This window comes from Misgurnus anguillicaudatus, chromosome 15 (assembly GCF_027580225.2).
Source record: "Misgurnus anguillicaudatus chromosome 15, ASM2758022v2, whole genome shotgun sequence".
Lineage (NCBI taxonomy): Eukaryota > Metazoa > Chordata > Actinopteri > Cypriniformes > Cobitidae > Misgurnus > Misgurnus anguillicaudatus.
In genome coordinates, this window is record NC_073351.2 from 15,237,901 (window position 1) to 15,258,053 (window position 20,153).

Below are 20,153 nucleotides of genomic sequence, written 5' to 3' on the forward strand. Positions count from 1 at the left end.
AAAAAGGCGGAAAAACATGTCAGTGTCACGGAAGACTCACAAAATTACATGACTATAGGTATAATTTCTTGATACAGGGTTGGACAGGTACATGAGTGAGTCTTATTAGTAATATTTAATACCCTTCATGAGCTAATGGATTAATCTATTTAAGAAGAAAGAAGAGGAAAGAAGTAAATGAGAATGTTTATCATGAACAGACAGGTAAAAAGAGAGTGGAAATTATCACAACAGTACAACGAGGAGATCAAGAAAAGTGATCTTCAGTTTTCACTTTGCAAAAGAGTTAATTAAAGCAGGGGTGGCTCTACTCTCTCTATGAGGCTTCAGTCCATGAATAACTTTTATATGTTGATGTACGTTTTTAGTTTGGAGCCTAGTACCCGTCTCTGATTTAAAGTCTTTCGAGAGTTGCTAAGAGTGCTGTAAATATTAGGGCATGAATGTACTGATGATGGAGAGCACTGTGGTGGATCTGTGCTCTTAAATAAACAGATTTTTATTTAAACAAAGTGGGTGTGGCTATACAGCTGGAAATGAGTATGATATTTAACCCTGTCATCACTGTCACACATTCATCTTACTCTGACAGATAAGGTGCTAAATTAAACTCTGTAAGTCTGTAATTCTGTCTGCATATTTTTCAAACAGTCTCCTACTTTTCTGAATTTCATTAGTTTATGCACCCTTGCATGCAGCTTATCATTTGAACAGGAAATGACTTTCCATTACCTCACACACTTATCATCACTGCTGCACTCTTTATTATATATCTGACTGTAATCATACACCTGCTGTCATGAGCACAATTATACACTATTCTCTGTTTCATTCAATATGTGTGTGGTCTTTATTGATCTTCCAGAATGTTTAACATTGTAAAAACATACACACTTAAAGGTGCCAAAGAATGCATTGAAATATTCTGTTAAATTGTTCTTTTTTACATAGAATGTATGTGGCTTTATTAAGTGCAAAAATTATCCAGAAACGTTTTTACTTACAACCCTAGTATTTGTCCTTTGAATTAAATTGTTTATTTTTATCCTTTTTGGAAGGGTCATGAATAATAATGTTGAGCTCTGCTCTGATTGGCTCTGCTCTGCTCTGAGGCTCATGTCAGTAGCTCACATTAGTAAACATTTTAACAACTTTGTAATTAATGTAATGTTTAATTTAATATTGGGAACTGTGACATCACAGTCAGTGTTATGTTAAAATTGGCCTGTTTTTCAGCAGTCTTTTGCACAATGTTTACATAAAAATCAGAAAACAAAGTGTTTGAGGTTCACGATATGTTATTACCATGTACAGAGCTCTTATTATTCAGCCCAGTCTCACAAAATTTCGTTATATAGACCGTTTCATCAGGCGCACGATAAGCATCTGGTCTGAACTTTACTTCCGATTACTGTTTGTTTAATGGTCTGACTAGTTGCTGAAACTGAACTTTCAAACAAATACCTAATCGAAAATAACAAATGTTTTGGGTTCCTATGTAATCTACGTGTTGTTTATTTTGCTTGCTATATAAATAAACTACTTTAAAAGGACTTTGTTGTTATTTATTCTTTGCAGAGTTTACCGGAAGTTATGCGATGACCACGAAAGCCGCGTGTTTATGTTGTTACTGCTGAAACCGTCTATAGTCACGTAATTTTTTAATTCTTTTTTCGTGATATTATCACAAATTTCCCCGTTTTTTTTTTGTGATCGTATAATGAATTCCTGTTTTCATGGGATTATCATGTATTGTTTACTCAACTGTTTTGTCCTATTGTCTTATCATTGTCGCTTCGGTTTAGGGTTACATTTACATAAAATGACATCCCTAGCCAAACCCAAATCTACACTGTAAAAAAATCAGTATAAATTACAATGTTATTGCAGCTGGGTTGCCGGTAATTTACCGTAGATTTAAATTTATGTTATTTACTGGAAAGAGTTTGTTCAAAGTTAAATACATTTTAAATATTTTGCTTCAGATTTTGTTTCCCAGAATGCTTTGCTTGATGCTTTTTCTTTAGTTTTACTCTTTAAAGACAAAGTAAATGTTTAATGTTCATTTAACTTTGAACAAAATGTTGCCAGTTAAAAACATAAATTGAAATCTACGGTAAGTTACCGGCAACCCAGCTGCAATTTCTACGGATTTTTTTTACAGTGTAACCCTAACGACAGGCGACATATAAAATAAAACGGGAAAAATAGTATAAACCAATGTATAAAGCAGTGCTTCTCAAATAGTGGGGCAGTTATGATAATATCACGAAAAAATAATCAAAAAATTACTTGACTTTATCAAGAAACCTCGTGAGAATGGGTAGTATTATTCATCTATGCCTAGCTAAATACAGTTTTTTATTCTATGGCACCTTTAAATCCCTCCTCTCTCCTTGACACGTAAAGATGCGTATGCACGCAGAGAAGATCTAGTTTCATCCAAATAACCTGCCTGTATTGTATGCTCAGTAAGTACAGCATGTTGAGATTTCTCTTCCTGTGTAGATTCTCAGTGTAAATCAATAGCTCAGTATATGCCCGCTGTCTCTTGGCTATAGGAGCCAAAGCACTTGAAGTAATGAACTGCCCATTTGATATATTTACCCCGAATCTGGACACGGCAACAGAGCTCTGCTACAGCAGCAGTTCTTTGATTAGTCATTTCTCTTCAATCAACTTTTATCCCTTTAACAATCTCTCCATCCCTGCTCACACATGGAGAAACAACACAGCAGGCAACTCTGACGCACATGCATCCATGCATGGTCATGGTGAACCTTGACTGTGCAAAAAATCAAAACATACTCCTCAGGAGATTGCCACTCACTGTGGGCTTTTTAATTGTTTGGGAAGATAGGAAACCGGTGTCACCAACCCAGTGAGTCACGAAATGACATGCCATGGTATTCATGTAAAGTATGCAATTTAACGGCGGTTGTTTGTGCAGAACATCCACCTCGCCCTCCTCTCACCCAATTCAATCATAATTTTTAAAGGTGTGCCTGTGTGATAAATCAGCATCTCAGAAACTGAATGATCCTCGCGTTGACACAAGTTGTTTAAATTTCTCCGCTCCAGAAATGCAAAGATATCTATCACAGAAAGACCTTGACAGAGTCCATATAGCCACACCATGCTGACCCTGTGAATTATCTGACTCATTAAAGACCTGATTGGGTAAAGGGGTTGGCTTGGTTAGACAGTAAAGATGGAGAAGGGATAATACGCAGTGATTACATGAGAAAATCTCCTATAATCTGTAATGAAGACAGGGATAAAAAAAGATATTTGCTACTATAGCATGATTCACGTGAATAAAGTCACTTTGGCAATATAATGTATATTTTAAATGGAAATACTTTTGCAATCTTTTTTACAATATAGAATTTACTGTTAGCATCAAATTTAAGCAAATTCAGTTCAACTATTACATTCATTTATATAGAGGTGTTTCCTCTATTTTACTTTGTTGTTCGGAACCAAAAGCTGTTCACAGGTCGAGGTAAAGTAATGAAAATGAAGATAAGTGATAAAGCAAAGGCAAGACTATGAAAGGCAGACATGATATATGGAGGTCAGACCAAGTGCACTGCCCTTACACCCTGAGCCGTGACCTGTCCTGACACCACTCACAGCCTATACAACAGAAACATGTGCCTCATCTTATTACTGCCCACACTTTAAATCATCAGCTCTGTTCGGGGCAACGTTACTGTGTGTTTTCATTAGGACTTCTAATGAAAGTCGTACTCATTTGTATCTATTTATTTAGTTGACACTTTAATTACAAAAAGGCAGGCAATTTACAATAAAAATATTAGCAGTCACAATATCTATAGCATGCCATCATAATATGCCATTTACTTATCTTATTTTTGTAATCGCTATATTGTAAGCTTAATGTACTAAACATAATAAGCTCACACTGGGATACATTGAGGTAAATAAAACAGGTGCCACATGTTACAATTTTAAACAATGGCCTGTTATAAGTTAACACAAAGCTTTGACATTTTTAATGTGTAGATGTATGTGTTTTACTTTTGCTGTTTTGTTGTGGTATAATTTTCAGCAGTTATTTTATGGCATCACTGCAAATAACTTTTTAGACCAAAAATAAGATCTAGTCAGAGAGCTTTTGGGAACTTTTATTTTTTATTTAATTTAAGTCTGACACCAACAAAAATACCTAGCTACTCTAAAATATTCTCCCATATTTACTTACATTAGCCTTTAGTTACATTAATGCATCATACCACAGACGTTTTTAACCAAAACTTAGAAATGATGATGATGCATTAAACATTTTGCGTAAAAGTGTGCCAACTTTAAACAGTATATAATGTAATGTTTCCATATAGGCTATACAAACCATAAAAAGACAGCCAAGAGATGTCTTTGGTGTGTTGAAGAGAAACGCATGCCTATGTGTGCGCCGTTAATAGAGAAGGGGGAGTCGCTGGGCGCGGGACACTTCACTCCTTTAGCGCGTGTTACAGCCAGTGGCATGGCAACCGGCGGCTTTTCACGCGCTTTTATATAATCTGCAAGTGAGTTTATCGTTAAATTAACAACACTGCTCCTAAAGCAGCGGACTGTGAACCTGTGACTGGTCCTGTACGCCAATGTATGGGGCGTGATGGGACTGAGGAGAGATGGAGAACACAGACGCGAACATGACACGGACACTGATCCTTCTCGTTTGCGTTTCTAATCTCATTCAAAGTAAGTACAAAAACGACCAACTATTATTACTTGAGATTTTAAACGAAAGTAAATGTTTAAATGTAAAAGAGATTACCAACGACTTTTAAGACATTTAGAAATGGTTTTAATTTCGAATGTAAATGGGTGCGGGTTTAAATTGCACAGTCCCGTATATGAACTGTTAACATTAAGTGAATATGAACTTATCGCAGTGCCTTTACCTCTGTCTGTGTGTCTACTTGTTTCGAGTATTACACAACGACCTGAATTGAAAATGTAACACCAACCGAGGCACTAAAGACACGAAAGTGATCACCATTTGTCCATAACACGTTACACCTTTGTCCATTGCTGTTCAGTGGTCATCTGAAGTCATCTTGTGTGTCTGTGTTCCTTTAAAACACTTAAAAATCCATACAGGTGTTGATGTCACATACCTGGGATGTTTTGTGTTAGGAAAACTAGGGGGCTTTACAGAGATTAAACTGGTTTTATTCAATTATTGATTTTTAAGTTACTACAGTACATTCTGTCACCTTCATTTATGAATGTGTGGTTACAGTCTTGGCTACTTTTGCTGCAAATGTGCAAATTTACACCTTAACCAAAAACACGTAAAAGCATTGTAATAAAATTGTAGCCTACTGTATTTCTTAAAGCTTCATAAAGCTGTAATGTAATCTGATTTGAACCCTCTACATTACTGTTGTCATCTACATGGTGAAATGCTCAGTAGTGTTATTTGATGTATATCCAGTTTCTGCAGTTTCAGCTTGACTGTGCCAAAGTTCTGCGATGTATTCCCTTGTTCCTGTTGTTAATTTCTTATGCCTTGTATATCTTCAATCAGCATTACAAAGTTAATGCTTACAGTGTAGATTTGGGAGTCTCCAATTAACACAAATCAGTACTCATTAATATTAATTAATCACAATTAAATCTCAGTGATGCATCTTTCTCTTACCGAAGTTACCGAATAGACTGGTGAGATTAAAAAGTTTTATTATTGTAAGTCATTTCATCAGATCCTAATTTCATTTTAACTCCATAACAACTTTAGATCAATTTATGTTGAAAGCTCGCTGGCTGATTGTGGATTCAGAAAGAGATTTTGTTGTAAGGTACACAGACTGCTGACTCAACACGAAGCGCTAGCACAGTAATAAACTATATTGGGGTATTCAGTTAAAGTTTAAAAGATTTTTGGATTTTATATACAATATTTTCACACATTGTTCATATTAAAGGGACAGTTCTCCTCGAGCAACTGGCTGTAATGATCCTTTTCAAGCTACTAATGGTTATAGGCACATGTCATGCTTCTTGTGAAGATTAAACCAGCAACCTAAAGTATATTAGCCCTGAAGTCTAATTAACGCGTTTTAGACCATAACATTTTTTGTTACATACAGCAAACATCTCCTCACTATCTGCTTGCTACCTGACTGCTGATCAAACTGTAAAAAAAACGCGATCTCTGTAGACAGCCCAGCCTCCACAAACAGCAATAACAACACAGTGGCCAAACCTACCACCACGAAACAAAACAAAGTGTTCCAGCCAATAAACGACAAGAAGAATTTGAGGGTGGGGGTTGGGCGCGTTCATGAAAGCACGGAAGGGAAAGGTAGGGGGAGGAGTTAGCTATGCTCCGTTTTTTTGAAAACAGTTCAAACATCAACAAAAAGTGACGTTGCAGATTCACTTAGAGTGCCTTTAATTTGTCTTACAAAACATTGGCTCTAATGTACAACAATTGCATTCAATTGAATATAATAGTACTGGATATTATCCCCACATTGTTTTAGGACAACAAAATTAATCTGATTCAGATATTCTGTGATCCTAAGGGTTCAATCTTTTTTTTGTCTCTCTGTAGGTGGGCTGTGTGCAGATTCAGAGGAACGCTTAATGAAAATGCTTCTGAATGAGACACGCTATAATAAGCTTATCAGGCCGGCTATGAACAGGGCAGAGAAAGTGACGGTTCTTCTACAAGTTTCTTTAGCCCAGCTTATCAGTGTGGTGAGTTGTTTAGTATGTTGGCTGGTAGTTTATGAAAAGTTCATAAAAATAAACATTCATTTACTCTCTTGTTCTTCCAAACCTGTGTGACTTTCTTCTTTGGAACATAAAAGACAGTTAGTTAGTGTCTGACAACCTCAACCATCATCAGTTAGGAAAATACTAAATTTCCTGTTGCTTTCCACAGAAGTAAAATATAAGCTAGTAAAATACAGCTAGTAAAAGATACTGCATGTTTATATATTTTTTTAAATAAATATTTACGTTTTAATAATTTTAATTAAAGTAACTCTTTACAGATCATGTAGAAAGGATGGTTAAGTAAAAATAACATTTACAAAAATGTTTACAAAAAAAATTATTTTTGCTTCTAGAATGAAAGAGAACAAATCATGACTACAAACGTCTGGCTCACTCAGGTAAAGGCCTATTACATTTTAATTATTGGACACTTAAGTCCAACATAAACTCTGGTGTCCTTGCTGTTGATCTTGAATTTATCCATGGCCTGTCCATTCCTATAATCAGTGCCACTCAATACCATTTATTAAACCGGTAATGAAGTGTATAATTGCGGGTGGTCTGACTGAGGGACATCTCATATATGAATTAAGAACTGCAATATTATCCACAGAACTGGAACGATTATCGACTTTCATGGGACCCAGCTGAATACGAGGGAATTGACAAGCTCAGGATTCCCTCCAAACACATCTGGCTGCCTGATATAGTGCTGTATAACAAGTGAGTGAAATAACTTTTTAAAATATTTTGATATGAGTAACTGAGGAAGTGTCTACTTTGCTAGATGTGTCCATGGCTTAAACTTGTGGCCAGAAATTGAAACTTACATAATTGATGTTATCTTAAAAACTATTATATCATTGTAATGGAACCCAGTCTCATGGAGACGCGTATAAATAGCACGTAGTGCTAAAATTGTACAATACATACGCCAAATTCCACCTTGGCATGCATATGATATGCCAGTCCTTCTTATTCACATCTTTTTTGTCATTTTATTTATTGGTTTCTCAATTGTTTTGCTATGTTTTTACCATTTTCGCTTGGGTTTAGGGTTAGAACAACTTTTTTTTTGTAAAAATGACATCCTAACCCAAACCCCAACTCTAACCCCAACTCCAAGCGACCATGGCTTAAATATGGACAAAAACATGGAGAAACCTGTATATTAAATAACCTCCTTAAGCAAATCTGAATTCTAACCCTAAACCCAAGAGAAAGAATTGAGAAACCAATAAATAAAAAGACAAAAAATGATGCACTGTTTAAGTGAATGGGAAGGACTGGCGTATCATATGCACGCCAAAGTGGAATTTGGCGTATGTATTGCACGATCTTTACACTTTGTGCTATTTATACGCATCTACATGATACTGGGTAGTGTAATGTACAAGATTGGAATAAAAAAAGCCTGGGACCTTTGCTTGTTTTTATCTAGTGCAGATATATTCAATTTTAATATGTTTTAATATGTTCAAAATACCCTTTTAACATTGCAAATGCAAGAGTATGTGTGCTTACACTGTAGTTGTCACTGGGGCAATAATTTACTTGTAATATTACTGACTCCATATGTTTTGTTTCGTAGTGCCGATGGTACGTACGAGGTGACAGTCTTTACCAATGCCATTGTGCTGTTTAATGGGAGCATTGCCTGGCTCCCTCCTGCTATATATAAGAGTGCCTGTAAGATTGAGGTCAAACACTTCCCCTTTGATCAGCAAAACTGCACGCTTAAATTTCGCTCCTGGACATATGACCATACTGAGATTGACCTTGTGTTACGATCTGGGGTGGCCAGCATGGATGACTTCACTCCGAGCGGTGAATGGGACATCTTAGCTCTACCAGGAAGGAGAACGGTCAACCCTCATGACGACACTTATGTCGACTTGACTTATGACTTCATCATCAAGCGCAAGCCGCTCTTCTACACCATAAATCTCATCATACCGTGCGTGCTCATCACTTCACTGGCCATCCTGGTCTTTTACCTCCCATAGGACTGTGGTGAGAAGATGACCCTGTGTATTTCGGTTCTCCTTGCGCTCACTGTCTTCCTTCTTCTGATATCATAGATTGTGCCACCCACTTCCTTGGACGTACCCTTGATTGGAAAATACCTAATGTTTACCATGGTGTTAGTAACATTTTCCATCATCACAAGTGTGTGTGTGCTAAACGTGCACCACCGATCTCCAAGTACGCACACCATGCCGGCTTGGGTGAAGCTGGTCTTCCTGGTCAAACTTCCGGCACTGCTTTTCATGCAAAGGCCTCAAGGGAACTCGGCACGACTGCGGCTGCGCCAGAAAAGGCGTCTGAGAGACCCGACGTCATTGTTGGGCATCAGTTATGCAAATCCTCGCAAATCTGCCATCTCTTCCTCTGCCTCTGTTTTGCTGCCATCGTCAGCATCTGCTCTCTCTTCACCAGGACACATTTACAACAACAGGGGAGCGCCTCTCAATTTCAGCTACAGCTCTCGGAAAGGAAATTTACGGTCCACAGAGTTTCTTCCCAATGACCACAACTCGACGCAGGACCTGAGGGGTTGTAGGGGGGCCTCGGATTGGGGTGCTGATATTCAGGAGGCTGTGGATGGGGTTCGTTATGTAGCTGATCACATGATGGGAAATGACGATGATCAAAGTGTGAGTTTCATTTTGGTACATTGCACCTTACTTCCAAAACCAAACTGAATATTAAAGCAAAATCGAATTATTCATTACTCACCCTTGAATTTTTTTTTCATAATTGGTATTCTCCATATGTTGTACACATTTAGTTAAATCAAACAATTTAAAACAAAATCAGGCTAAATGTCATCTAAAAAGAGCATTTTATTCCACTAGACACATATTAGGTAGCAGAGGTAAGATGCATGGTTTGTTCATTTATATTTTGGCCAAACCACAGTGTAAGACTATTGATTTGTATTTTTAAATCGGTGTTAAAGGAGAACGAGCAGTGCTGAATAATGGTGGCTATCAAAAAGTGCAGATCGCAGCAGTCTACAAGATAGTATATGGTCAACAGCCAGCGCTTGTTAGACTGAAAATTGTTTACATGGTTAAACACAGTTCTCCCGTTTTCTTTTTACTAGATGCATTTGACCATCTTGGTCTAGTTGTAGTTTTGACACAACCTCTGCACTTTTGCTTTTCCCTCCTTAGGTCATCGAGGACTGGAAGTATGTTGCCATGGTGGTGGACAGGTTGTTTCTGTGGATCTTTGTGATTGTGTGTGTAGTGGGAACTCTTGGTCTTTTTCTCCAGCCTCTCTTCCAGATTCAGACTTTTCCTGTCCAACAGCCCAATACGGAATCATAGAGACTGGATGGAATGTGACAATATGATGGGTCATCTGGAGCCAGAGCTATCAAAACTCGATTCAAATGACTGAACTATCATTTTATACTTTATTTAATCTGACGTAAAAACACATGAAGCTCTCATGTATCTAAATTCCTAAATAGATTTGTACCCATAGGTTCATTTAACCATTTTATGCAACATCACATCAAAATAAAGTTTAAAGTTATCAAGCCTTTCTACAAATGCAAAATCAGTTGTGTTTAAAATACAGGTTTACTGAGATGAAGTAGTATTTAGCTGGTTATTTGAACTCAACATGTTTGCCTGTGCGAAGTGACTTAATGTATTGGGCTATTGATATGGAGTTTCATGTGAGTGTATGTGATTTTAAACCTGTTATTTAAAATGTAGTCATGTTAAAGTCTTTAAATGAGGGAAGAATGAGTGCTGAGTAAGTGTGTTGGCTGTTTTTAATGAATAAATGAAATTTGAAATAGAATAAAAAAATTCTCCAATTTTTAAAAAATTTAACTGTAATTTAAAATATTGTTCATCATTTACAGATAAGAAAACACACTTCAGCTGTCTTTATGTGGTATACGGGCATATGCAGCCTTTTATTATCACTCTTGTGTGTGTGTGTATGATTGATAAATGCTTTGCCACAACGAATGTCAAATATTTATTGTAATTCAAAGCACATTTAAAATAAAATACAGAAATATTGCTCTTAGCTTCTCTCTGACAGTGTTAGACAAATTATATGTTGTAAATATAAATATATGTGAAGACCATTATATAAGGATAATTATTGTTTAGAAAGTGACATCTTCGTTCCTGCAACATTCCTGGTTAGGCTACTTGTCATAGGCTCATATAAAACAACAGCGGGTAAGCTTATTTTTATAGTGACCTGTAGCAGCTTCATTACCATAAATGACCTTTAAACCTGGACCATGTCGTTTGATTTTTGTATGCTAAGAAATTTTCAAGACAACATCTAATCGCTTTAGGTTTACTTTGACTTGTTGCTTTATATAAATAATAAAAGAGACTTTACATGTTGTGCCTATGTTTTATGTGTTGTAGCCAGATTTACAAAGTATGCCATAGTTTTTTCTTTCCTTTTTTATGGTTGTGGTTTATAAACGCTGCAGAAAATGGGCCAGAGACATGCACACTGGCACTGTAATCTTTTGTTTACACTTGACGGATAAGGATCATTTGTATCATTATCTGCAGTGAATAATTTTTACTCAAGTTAAGTACATTTTTCAAGTAAGTTATCTAACGTTATACTTGATCAACTGAGTGTTTTCTTTAGAATTCACTATAATCTACACTGTAAAAAATTACGTAGAAATTACAATGTTATTGCAGCTGGGTTGCTGGTAACCTTACCGTGGATTTAAATGTATGTTATTTACTGGCAACATTTTGTTCAAAGTTAAATGAACATTATAAATTTACAAGTCTTTGTCTTTACAGAGTAAAACTAAAAAAAAACAGCATCAAGCAACAAATTCTGGGAAACAAAATCTGAAGCAAAAAACAGAAAAAGGTTGATGATGATTTCTGGTTCCCAGAATGCTTTGCATCAGGCTGTTATTGTATGGTTTTATTCTGTAAAGATAAATACTTGTTAATATTAAAAATGCATTCAACTTTGAACAAACTCTTGCCAGTAAATAACATAAATGTAAATCTACGGTAAATTACCGGCAACCCAGTGGCAATAACATTGTAATTTCTACAGATTTTTTTACAGTGTAGTATCGTGCTTTTTTATTCCACTACTTTTTATACAATTTCACTTACCTAATTCCATAAAAAATCAAATAAAAAGTAATTAAGTAAAAGTAATTAGTTTTACCTAAGTAAAAAAAAGTAGGCTACTAGATTTTTTAATGTACTTGAGTGTTGGTAAAACGACAACTTATATTTATGAAATGTAGTGGATTAAAAAATTATTTGGAATGTACACTCTAAAAACAAACGGTGCTATATAGCACCAAAAGTGGTTCTTTGCTCGTAATCTTAGAAGAACCGTTTTTAGTGCCATATAGCACCGGTGAAGCACCAGTGAAGCACCTGTGTAGAACCAAATACATGTAGGGGCCATATAGCACCACATATGGTTCTACATAGCACTATGTGGTTCTACTCAGGTGCTTCACTGGTGCTTCACCGGTGCTATATGGCACTAAAAACGGTTCTTCTATGATTACGAGCAAAGAACCACTTTTGGTGCTATATAGCACCGTTTGTTTTTAGAGTGTATTGAAGCATGTTTACCAAATAAAAACACTAGTAAAGTACACAAATGCCTTGTTTTTAAGTGACAGCTATCAAAGTTCTTGTTTTTTTTGTGTAAAAAATCTCATGCAAAAATGTACTTGAGCTATTGGGTGTGGATTCGATGTTTTGGCTACACATCGCAATATGTCACATTATTCTGAAATAAAAAGTCCCACTTACCACATTATTCTCGCGCTTCTCTAGCAAAAAGTTACATTTAATGATGATTAAATTTTGGTAATAACCGGATGCGCTTCTTTTAATGCGTATGCGTATCTCAGCCGTCTCTGTTTTATTGTTGTATCCTTTTCAGATGGCGTTGAAAATTCAAAATAGTTGTACTTTTAGGAATCTTCCGTTATATTGGTGAGAGCTGTCCGAGGTGCTGAATTCTGAAAGAGCCATGTAAAATCGCTTTAGTGTTTGTGCAGTGATAAAAATTAGAAAAAAAACACATGATTCTTTCTATGATTTAAATACCCTAGGCGACGAAGTTAAACAAGCGATTAATTATTAAACAAATATTGCTTCAACGAAGGCTTTCTCTAACTGTTAAGCAACTTCTTTTGCCCTGCTTGTCAAACCACTAGGGCTCATCTCCCCCCTACATTGATTGACATTTGCGCGCTCGCGCCTCTCTCTCTCTCTCTCTCTCTCTCTCTCTCTCTACCCCGCTCTCCATCTGCGCACTGTTGTTTCCAATCTGCGCTTCTTTTTTGTCGCTCTCCGTTGCCGTCGCGCCTGCCTCGGACCCGTTTAGACCCGTGTGGATTATTTTAAGCGGAATCCTCTGGATCCTACGATGAACGCCAGGTCTTTCCTGCTTCACATCTGCCACTTTATGTTTTTTTATCTGACTGGTAAGTAGAGGAAGACTGGTAATATTTCTGTAGCTTCCCTACTTGTTGCTGTTTATTGAAATGTATTTTGTAAGCTGTTTAAAAACGACTCAAGTTCTGTTTTTAAATGAAAGACAAATATAAAATAGTTTCTTTGTAGGCCTATTTACTGGGATCTTCATATTTAAAGTATAGAATGCTCTTGAATAAAACGTATTCTAACACTTTTAAAACACTTTTGTATGACATTAGTGTTTGTTTGGCCGAAAATAAGACCTGTTATCAAATCTGATGTGACAAATGTAACAGTGTTTTATGATAAAATTTAAGGGTAATTTGAAAACAAACATATGTGCAAAAAGATAGTAAGGATTTCATAAAAATGGTAAGCTTTGTGAGAAGGCATGATACAATGACAAAATATTTAATTTCAATATTGTCTTAAAAAAATCCATGGCCAGATATAGTAAATATGTCGTTCTTCCTGATTCAGGGGTTAAAGGCTCTGAGGCAGAGCACAAACTGTTCACTGAGATCTTCTCCAATTATAACCAGTACATCAGACCAGTGGAGAATGTGTCTGACCCAGTCATAGTTCAGTTTGAAGTGTCCATGTCACAACTTGTCAAAGTGGTAAGTGCCTATCAAGGATGGTTTTGACACCTAGCTGAATTAGATTTTCTGATTGTGTATGACTTCAGTGGTCATCTTTGATGATTGTTACAATGTTTGGTTGAGACAGGTCCTCTTTTCCTGCTTGTTGTCTTTCAATGGGTCTGCTTGTTGTGTACTGTAAAAGAGAGGTGTGTGTGTGTGTGTGTGTGTGTGTGTGTGTGTGTGTGTGTGTGCGCGTGTCATCTTTACTACACTACCAAGTCACATAGAGCGGGACCTCCAGAAGTTAGCTGATAAAACGTCCTGGTGGGGTGTCATCAGTTTAACAGTGTTTGTAAATGAAAAATGAAAAAAAAAGGTAACAGGTTAATTTTTATTAATATTAACAAGCCTCATAATCATGCCCCTAATGCTTCTTCATGCTTCTATCGGTCATCTATTAGCTGCATGACGAATCTTTAAAGAGGAATTGGATTGCACTTCAGCATGCTTGAGCTTTACAGTATATGCCACAGCTTCAAACCGTGAGGCTGTTTTGTGCTCTATCTAAGCTTTGAATTGAGACAAATTGATCTGTCAGTGTAAATGACTCCATGAGCTAATGATTTAACATTGTCATTTTCCTGTATTTCGCTGTAAACCAACCCTGCTCATATGCAATCCAACCATGTTCATGTTTAAGATGGCAAAGATTTAATTGCAGAAGAAGTCTAAACGCTATTGCTCCTGTAGCTTAACTGTGTGAGCATGGAGCTTAGGCTGTTGTAATGCCAAGGTTGTTAATTCGGTTCCCAGGAAACACATACCGATAAGAATACCTCTATTATGTCAAATTCGTTTGCTTCCCTGTAAACATATTTTGATTTAACAGATTAAATAAAATATCCTGTAATGGGCTTTTTTTTAGAAAGAGAGATGTCCAGCTAATCAATGCTATATATTAACTTTCAATGCAATATTGAAATACAAACAGAGCACATAAAATATTGATCTAAAACTGACAAACTCTTTACAGTTAGGTTGCTTTAATAGCATATTTGCCTTAAGGTCCATGTGTGCTTCATGAATTGCCTTAGGGCAAGAGGACTCAGGTGGTCCTCAGTATCCATCTGTGAAGAGCCTCGCCTGGAGATTGCCTGCTCATGACAGCATGCTCCTTTCAATATTTTTTTTTACAGGATGAGGTCAACCAGATTATGGAGACCAATCTTTGGCTGCGACATGTAAGTTAAAACATTATTCATGTCTGAAATGTTACCACTTTATTTAGATCTTTGTACAGTCAGTGTACCTTTGATATGATTTATTTGATAAGAAGTTCAAATAATTTAAAGTATTAACAAAACAAAACAAAACAATTTAACTCAACTATGTGTGACAATGACATGACATTGATTAATTCACCCGTCTTCTGGAAGTCACAATAATAACAGCGTTTTGATGCATTTCAGTTCTGTGCTATCAGTTCAGGTTCTTCAAAACCATTACGTATCACACCATTTGCTTTAATATAGCAAGTATAAAGCACTTTGCACATTGCTTAAAAGTGATTTTGTAAAAAACCTTGACTTAAGAATTCTTTTCAGGTGAATGACACATTATGCTGCCCTCGTCCAATCGTATCAAGCATATTGTTAACTGTTATCATTCAATTTAATAATGTTTCAATGCCTAATCAAATGACTTTAACATCAGGTAAAGAAAAGTAAAATATTTAACAAACTGATCTGTAGAAAAGATAACAATAAAAAAATCTTGATTTATTGCCAGACCATGCTTTCCCTAAAATGCATTAGTCAGATCTGACTGTCCTGTTTTCTATAACCTCTGTCCTTTCTGCAATTGCAAGGCTTTGCTGTAGTCTTCTAAGTCTGTGGGCAGACACTTGAGATAACCAGGAGCATAAGTTGCAAAACGAGATAAATCCATTTTTTAACATTTTTGTCAAAACATGTTTACTATTATGTTATCATGTTATTATTTTGTTTTATGGTGCTATTTATCTGTATTTTTTAAGTTATGAAGGTTTAAATCAAAACAAACCAACTGCAGTTGCATTGAAACTAATTGGAATGCACAACCAAAAAACGAGATTTCTGAACAATTAAAAAAACGGTGGTTATCTCGTTTTGCAACGAAACGAATATATATCACTGATCACTGAATATATATATATAATGGATATATAAATAAATACAAATCTGACATGAATATATGTATGTGTGTGTGGTCAAAAATACACGATAATTACACATATATTATACAAAAAAACCTTTTATTTTGTATGCGATTAATCACAATTAATCTTTTCCCAGCCCTAATAAAAATACTTTGGGCTGCAATGATGCACTGTGTCTGATGAGGGGATCCTGTTTGTTTGTCTTTGCATTATAGTTGAAAATGCATTTTCACAGTCAACAGATTTTGAGAATAAATACTAAAGTCGTGTTATAGTCACACAAAATTGTATTAATTTATTTGTGTCCTTGGCACGAAATTCAGCCTTATTTTGTGCCTTGACATGAGCATGAATGTCTTTTTCGTGGCACCGATTTCTATAAATAATTTCTGGTGTCCGTGCACGATTTTCTTTTTAGTTTAATGTTATGTATTGTTTTCTCATTGGCTTTTCTTATTTTCTTACCATTGTCGCTTGGCATTGGGGTTACAATCACTTTCTGTTACATTTTTTGACATCCATACCCAAACCCCAACTCTAACCCCAACTCCAGGTGAGAATAGTTTTAAAAGCGGAAGAAAAACATGTAGAAACCAATACATAAATTACATAACACAAACTCCAAATCTAACGATACATAAAATGAGAAAACAATACATAAAATGTCACGAAAAGACATTAGTGCTCAAGTCACCAAAAAAGCTGAATTTCGTGCCACGGCGAATAAATTAATAAAATTTTAAGTGACTATAACACGACTTTCTGTGAGATCATGTTGCAAAAACTCTTAACAAGTTATTGAGACAGAGATTGTGACTGAGACCTAACTACATTATGTGTATTCAACCCTATATCACGAAATTGCGTGACCACCCCACGCATGGACCAGCGCGACAATGCCACGCTTTGCCGCATTTGAGCGTGAGCATGTCACGCTTTTCTGTTTGTGTCGCTGTCACGTATTGGTTACTCAACTTTTTTGTCCTATTTTCAAACCATTGTCGCCTCGGTTTAGGGCCAGATTTGGGGCTTGTGTTATATGTCACTTTAAGTATTTGTCACTTTAAGTATTGGTTTATAAAATAAAAAGATACAATACTTATTCTTTTATATTTTCTAAACTTTAACCAATTGTCACCTGACGTTGGGGTTACAGTTTGTTTAGGTAAGGGTGTCATTTTATGTAAATCTAACCCTAAACCGAAGCGACAATGGTAAGAAACTAGGACAAAAAAGTTGAGCAACCAACACGTGACAGCGACACAAACAGAAAGCGCGACATGCTCACGCTCAAACGCGGCAAAGCGTGACATTGTCACGCTGGTCCATGCGTGAAATAGTCACGCAATTTCGTGATACTGGGTTGGTCTATTCTGGGAATCCTCTGAACAATTTTCATTGTATAGATATGGAATGATTATAAGCTGAAGTGGGATCCCAAAGAATTTGGAGGTGTGGAGTTCATCCGTGTGCCCTCGAAGAAGATCTGGAAGCCAGACATAGTGTTGTACAACAAGTAAGCATGATCCATTAAACCAAAGATTTGGGTTTCACTGAGCATTATTATACAATGTATACATTATTATATATATATATCTACAGTGCAGTTGGAGACTTCCAGGTGGATGATAAGACTAAAGCTCTTCTGCGCTTCAATGGAGAGGTAACCTGGATCCCACCAGCCATCTTTAAGAGCTCATGCAAGATTGATGTTACATACTTCCCATTTGACTACCAGAACTGCACCATGAAGTTTGGCTCGTGGACCTACGACAAGGCTAAAATCGACCTGGTGCTGGTTGGTTCCACCATAAACCTGAATGATTTCTGGGAAAGTGGAGAGTGGACGATTATCCATGCTCCTGGGTACAAGCATGATATCAAGTACAACTGCTGCGAAGAGATCTACACGGATATTACTTACTCTCTCTATATTCGCCGCCTGCCGCTTTTCTACACCATAAACATGATCATTCCCTGTCTGCTCATCTCCTTTCTGACGGTTCTGGTTTTCTATCTACCTTCGGATTGTGGTGAGAAGGTGACGTTGTGTATTTCCGTTCTCCTCTCCCTAACTGTTTTTCTCCTGGTAATCACAGAAACCATTCCATCAACTTCTCTTGTCATCCCTCTGATCGGAGAGTATCTTCTTTTCACCATGATATTCGTTACTCTTTCCATTGTAATCACAGTCTTCGTGCTCAATGTACATTACCGCACACCAAAGACGCATGTCATGCCACGTTGGGTGCGTCATGTCTTTCTTGGTTTGCTCCCTCGGGTCATGTTCATGACCCGGCCTGAGAAGGACCCAGGGAGCCCCGGCTATACGGAAGCCAGTCCACGGCCCTGCACCTTTCAAAGACCAGGCTCCTTTCCCACACATTTCCCTAAGCAGGACAGTCTGCCGGGAAGCCTTCCACCCCGCCCTCATCTCCTCTTGTGCACTGAGCTCAATAACCTGAGTGAGGCATGTAAAACAGGGTCCAGCTTCTTGTGTAGAGAAGGACGATGTTCATGCTGCTGGAAGCAAAACGCCTCTAAACTATCCACAGAGGGGGGAGCAGGTGGAATCATGGGAAGTGGAGAAGGAGGAAGTAGTTGTTCCAGCTCTGAATCTCTGAATGGAGGGTTTTTGTGTATGCCAAGTCTTTCACCTGAAGTCAGAGAGGCTATTGAGAGTGTGAAGTACATTGCGGAAAACATGAAGTTACAAAATGATGCCAAAGAGGTAAGATAGTTGTTTCTGATTTGATAATGCTAGTGATACTATCTTCTGTTATTACTGTTTTCCTCTCAGAGCTAACTTAATTGTTTCATTGCTTTTCTAATGAAAAAACAAAGTAGATTTTTTTCTTCATGCAACAGTTTGCAGTGACTGCGGGCTGTCATGGCTAAAATCTTTACTTCTGTAATCCATGAGCATGAAAAAACTAGATGCGTGTGTGTAGTAACATGAGTGCAAGTAAATACGAAATAGCAGATTTTTATTTTAATAATAAAACTAAAACTATTTCATTCAACTGGTGCTCCCACTGCTGGCTGTTTAAAATAGTGTAATGCTTAATTCTGCTATTAGTCATATACAGTATATGCAGCAAGGTGCATTTTTCTCGTCTTTTAACATAACATTGTTTTTTTCAACCCTTTAAAGGTACAAGATGACTGGAAGTATGTTGCCATGGTGATTGATAGGATCTTTCTGTGGGTCTTTGTCCTTGTGTGCATTCTGGGTACAGCTGGACTCTTCTTGCAGCCCCTCCTGTTGGGCGAGGACATTTGATACATTCATAGACTTTAAAGGACAAGTTCTGTATTTTACACTTGGGGCCCTGTTTTCCGATTGTTTATGGTGAAATAGAACGGTTTTGACTGAAATTTCGACATATGCGGCTGCCCCGAGGGTTTTCGGGTGTTTGTGTTTCGCCTCCCACCTCTACAGTGGGTTTAGTGGTGCGCTGGAGCAATCCTTCCTGGAGGGCATTGGACTTTCGTTTGCAGGGACGTGGGGCTCGCGGAGTGGTCAGGGGTGTTCACTGGTGTTCTCACACAAAATTCGCTGCAAATTACGCATTTCAACAGGTTTTATTGTAGTTTTTGCCAACTCCATTGACTTGTATTAGATGTACTGTGAGGTACGGTATTACTCTGCGCCGGGAACTTTGTTTCTATTTCCTGCAATTGGCAAAGGCGGATTATCGCCACCAACTGGGCTGGAGTGTCTATTATTCAAGCTCTCAGTGGAAGAATATACGGGTGTGAGGCGTTTGGAAAAATAGGTCCACAAGTTTATAACGAATGCTAAAACACTTGTTGGAAAGCATCTTTTGCAGCCATTTCTGTGCGAGCACACCAGCGAACACCCCCGACCACTCGGTGAGTTTCACGTCTTTGTGGGCGAAGGTTTGGTGCATTTTGGGGGGGATTGTTCCTGTGCACCTATACATCCATTGTAGAGGTGGGAGGTGAAACACAAACACCCAAAAATTCCCGGGGCAGCCGCACATGTCCAAACCCCAGTCAAAACCGTTCCACCTCACCACAAACAATCTGAAAACAGGGCTCCAAGTGCAAAACACCGAACCTGTCCCTTTAAATTAGATTTTTTTTATTATCAGATTAATAATATCAGAAAACTGATTTTCT

At 37.2% G+C, this 20,153-nt stretch overlaps 2 protein-coding genes across 2 annotated transcripts; both read left to right on the plus strand.

The window, feature by feature from the left end:
- Positions 1 to 4,430: 4,430 nt before the first annotated feature.
- Positions 4,431 to 11,136, plus strand: chrnb4 (cholinergic receptor, nicotinic, beta 4 (neuronal)). Its single transcript, XM_055174910.2, is given in 6 exon segments — positions 4,431 to 4,728; positions 6,590 to 6,735; positions 7,110 to 7,154; positions 7,370 to 7,479; positions 8,348 to 9,413; positions 9,936 to 11,136. Coding segments are annotated over 6 exon segments (1,593 nt in total). The 5' UTR covers positions 4,431 to 4,658; the 3' UTR covers positions 10,092 to 11,136.
- A 1,945-nt stretch (positions 11,137 to 13,081) lies between these two features.
- chrna3 (cholinergic receptor, nicotinic, alpha 3) lies at positions 13,082 to 19,356 on the plus strand. Its single transcript, XM_055174940.2, has 6 exons — positions 13,082 to 13,234; positions 13,707 to 13,846; positions 15,007 to 15,051; positions 17,414 to 17,523; positions 17,610 to 18,738; positions 19,162 to 19,356. The coding sequence occupies exons 1-6, from the start codon at positions 13,177 to 13,179 to the stop codon at positions 19,288 to 19,290; spliced, it is 1,611 nt and encodes a 536-aa protein (XP_055030915.2). The 5' UTR covers positions 13,082 to 13,176; the 3' UTR covers positions 19,291 to 19,356.
- Positions 19,357 to 20,153: the final 797 nt, after the last annotated feature.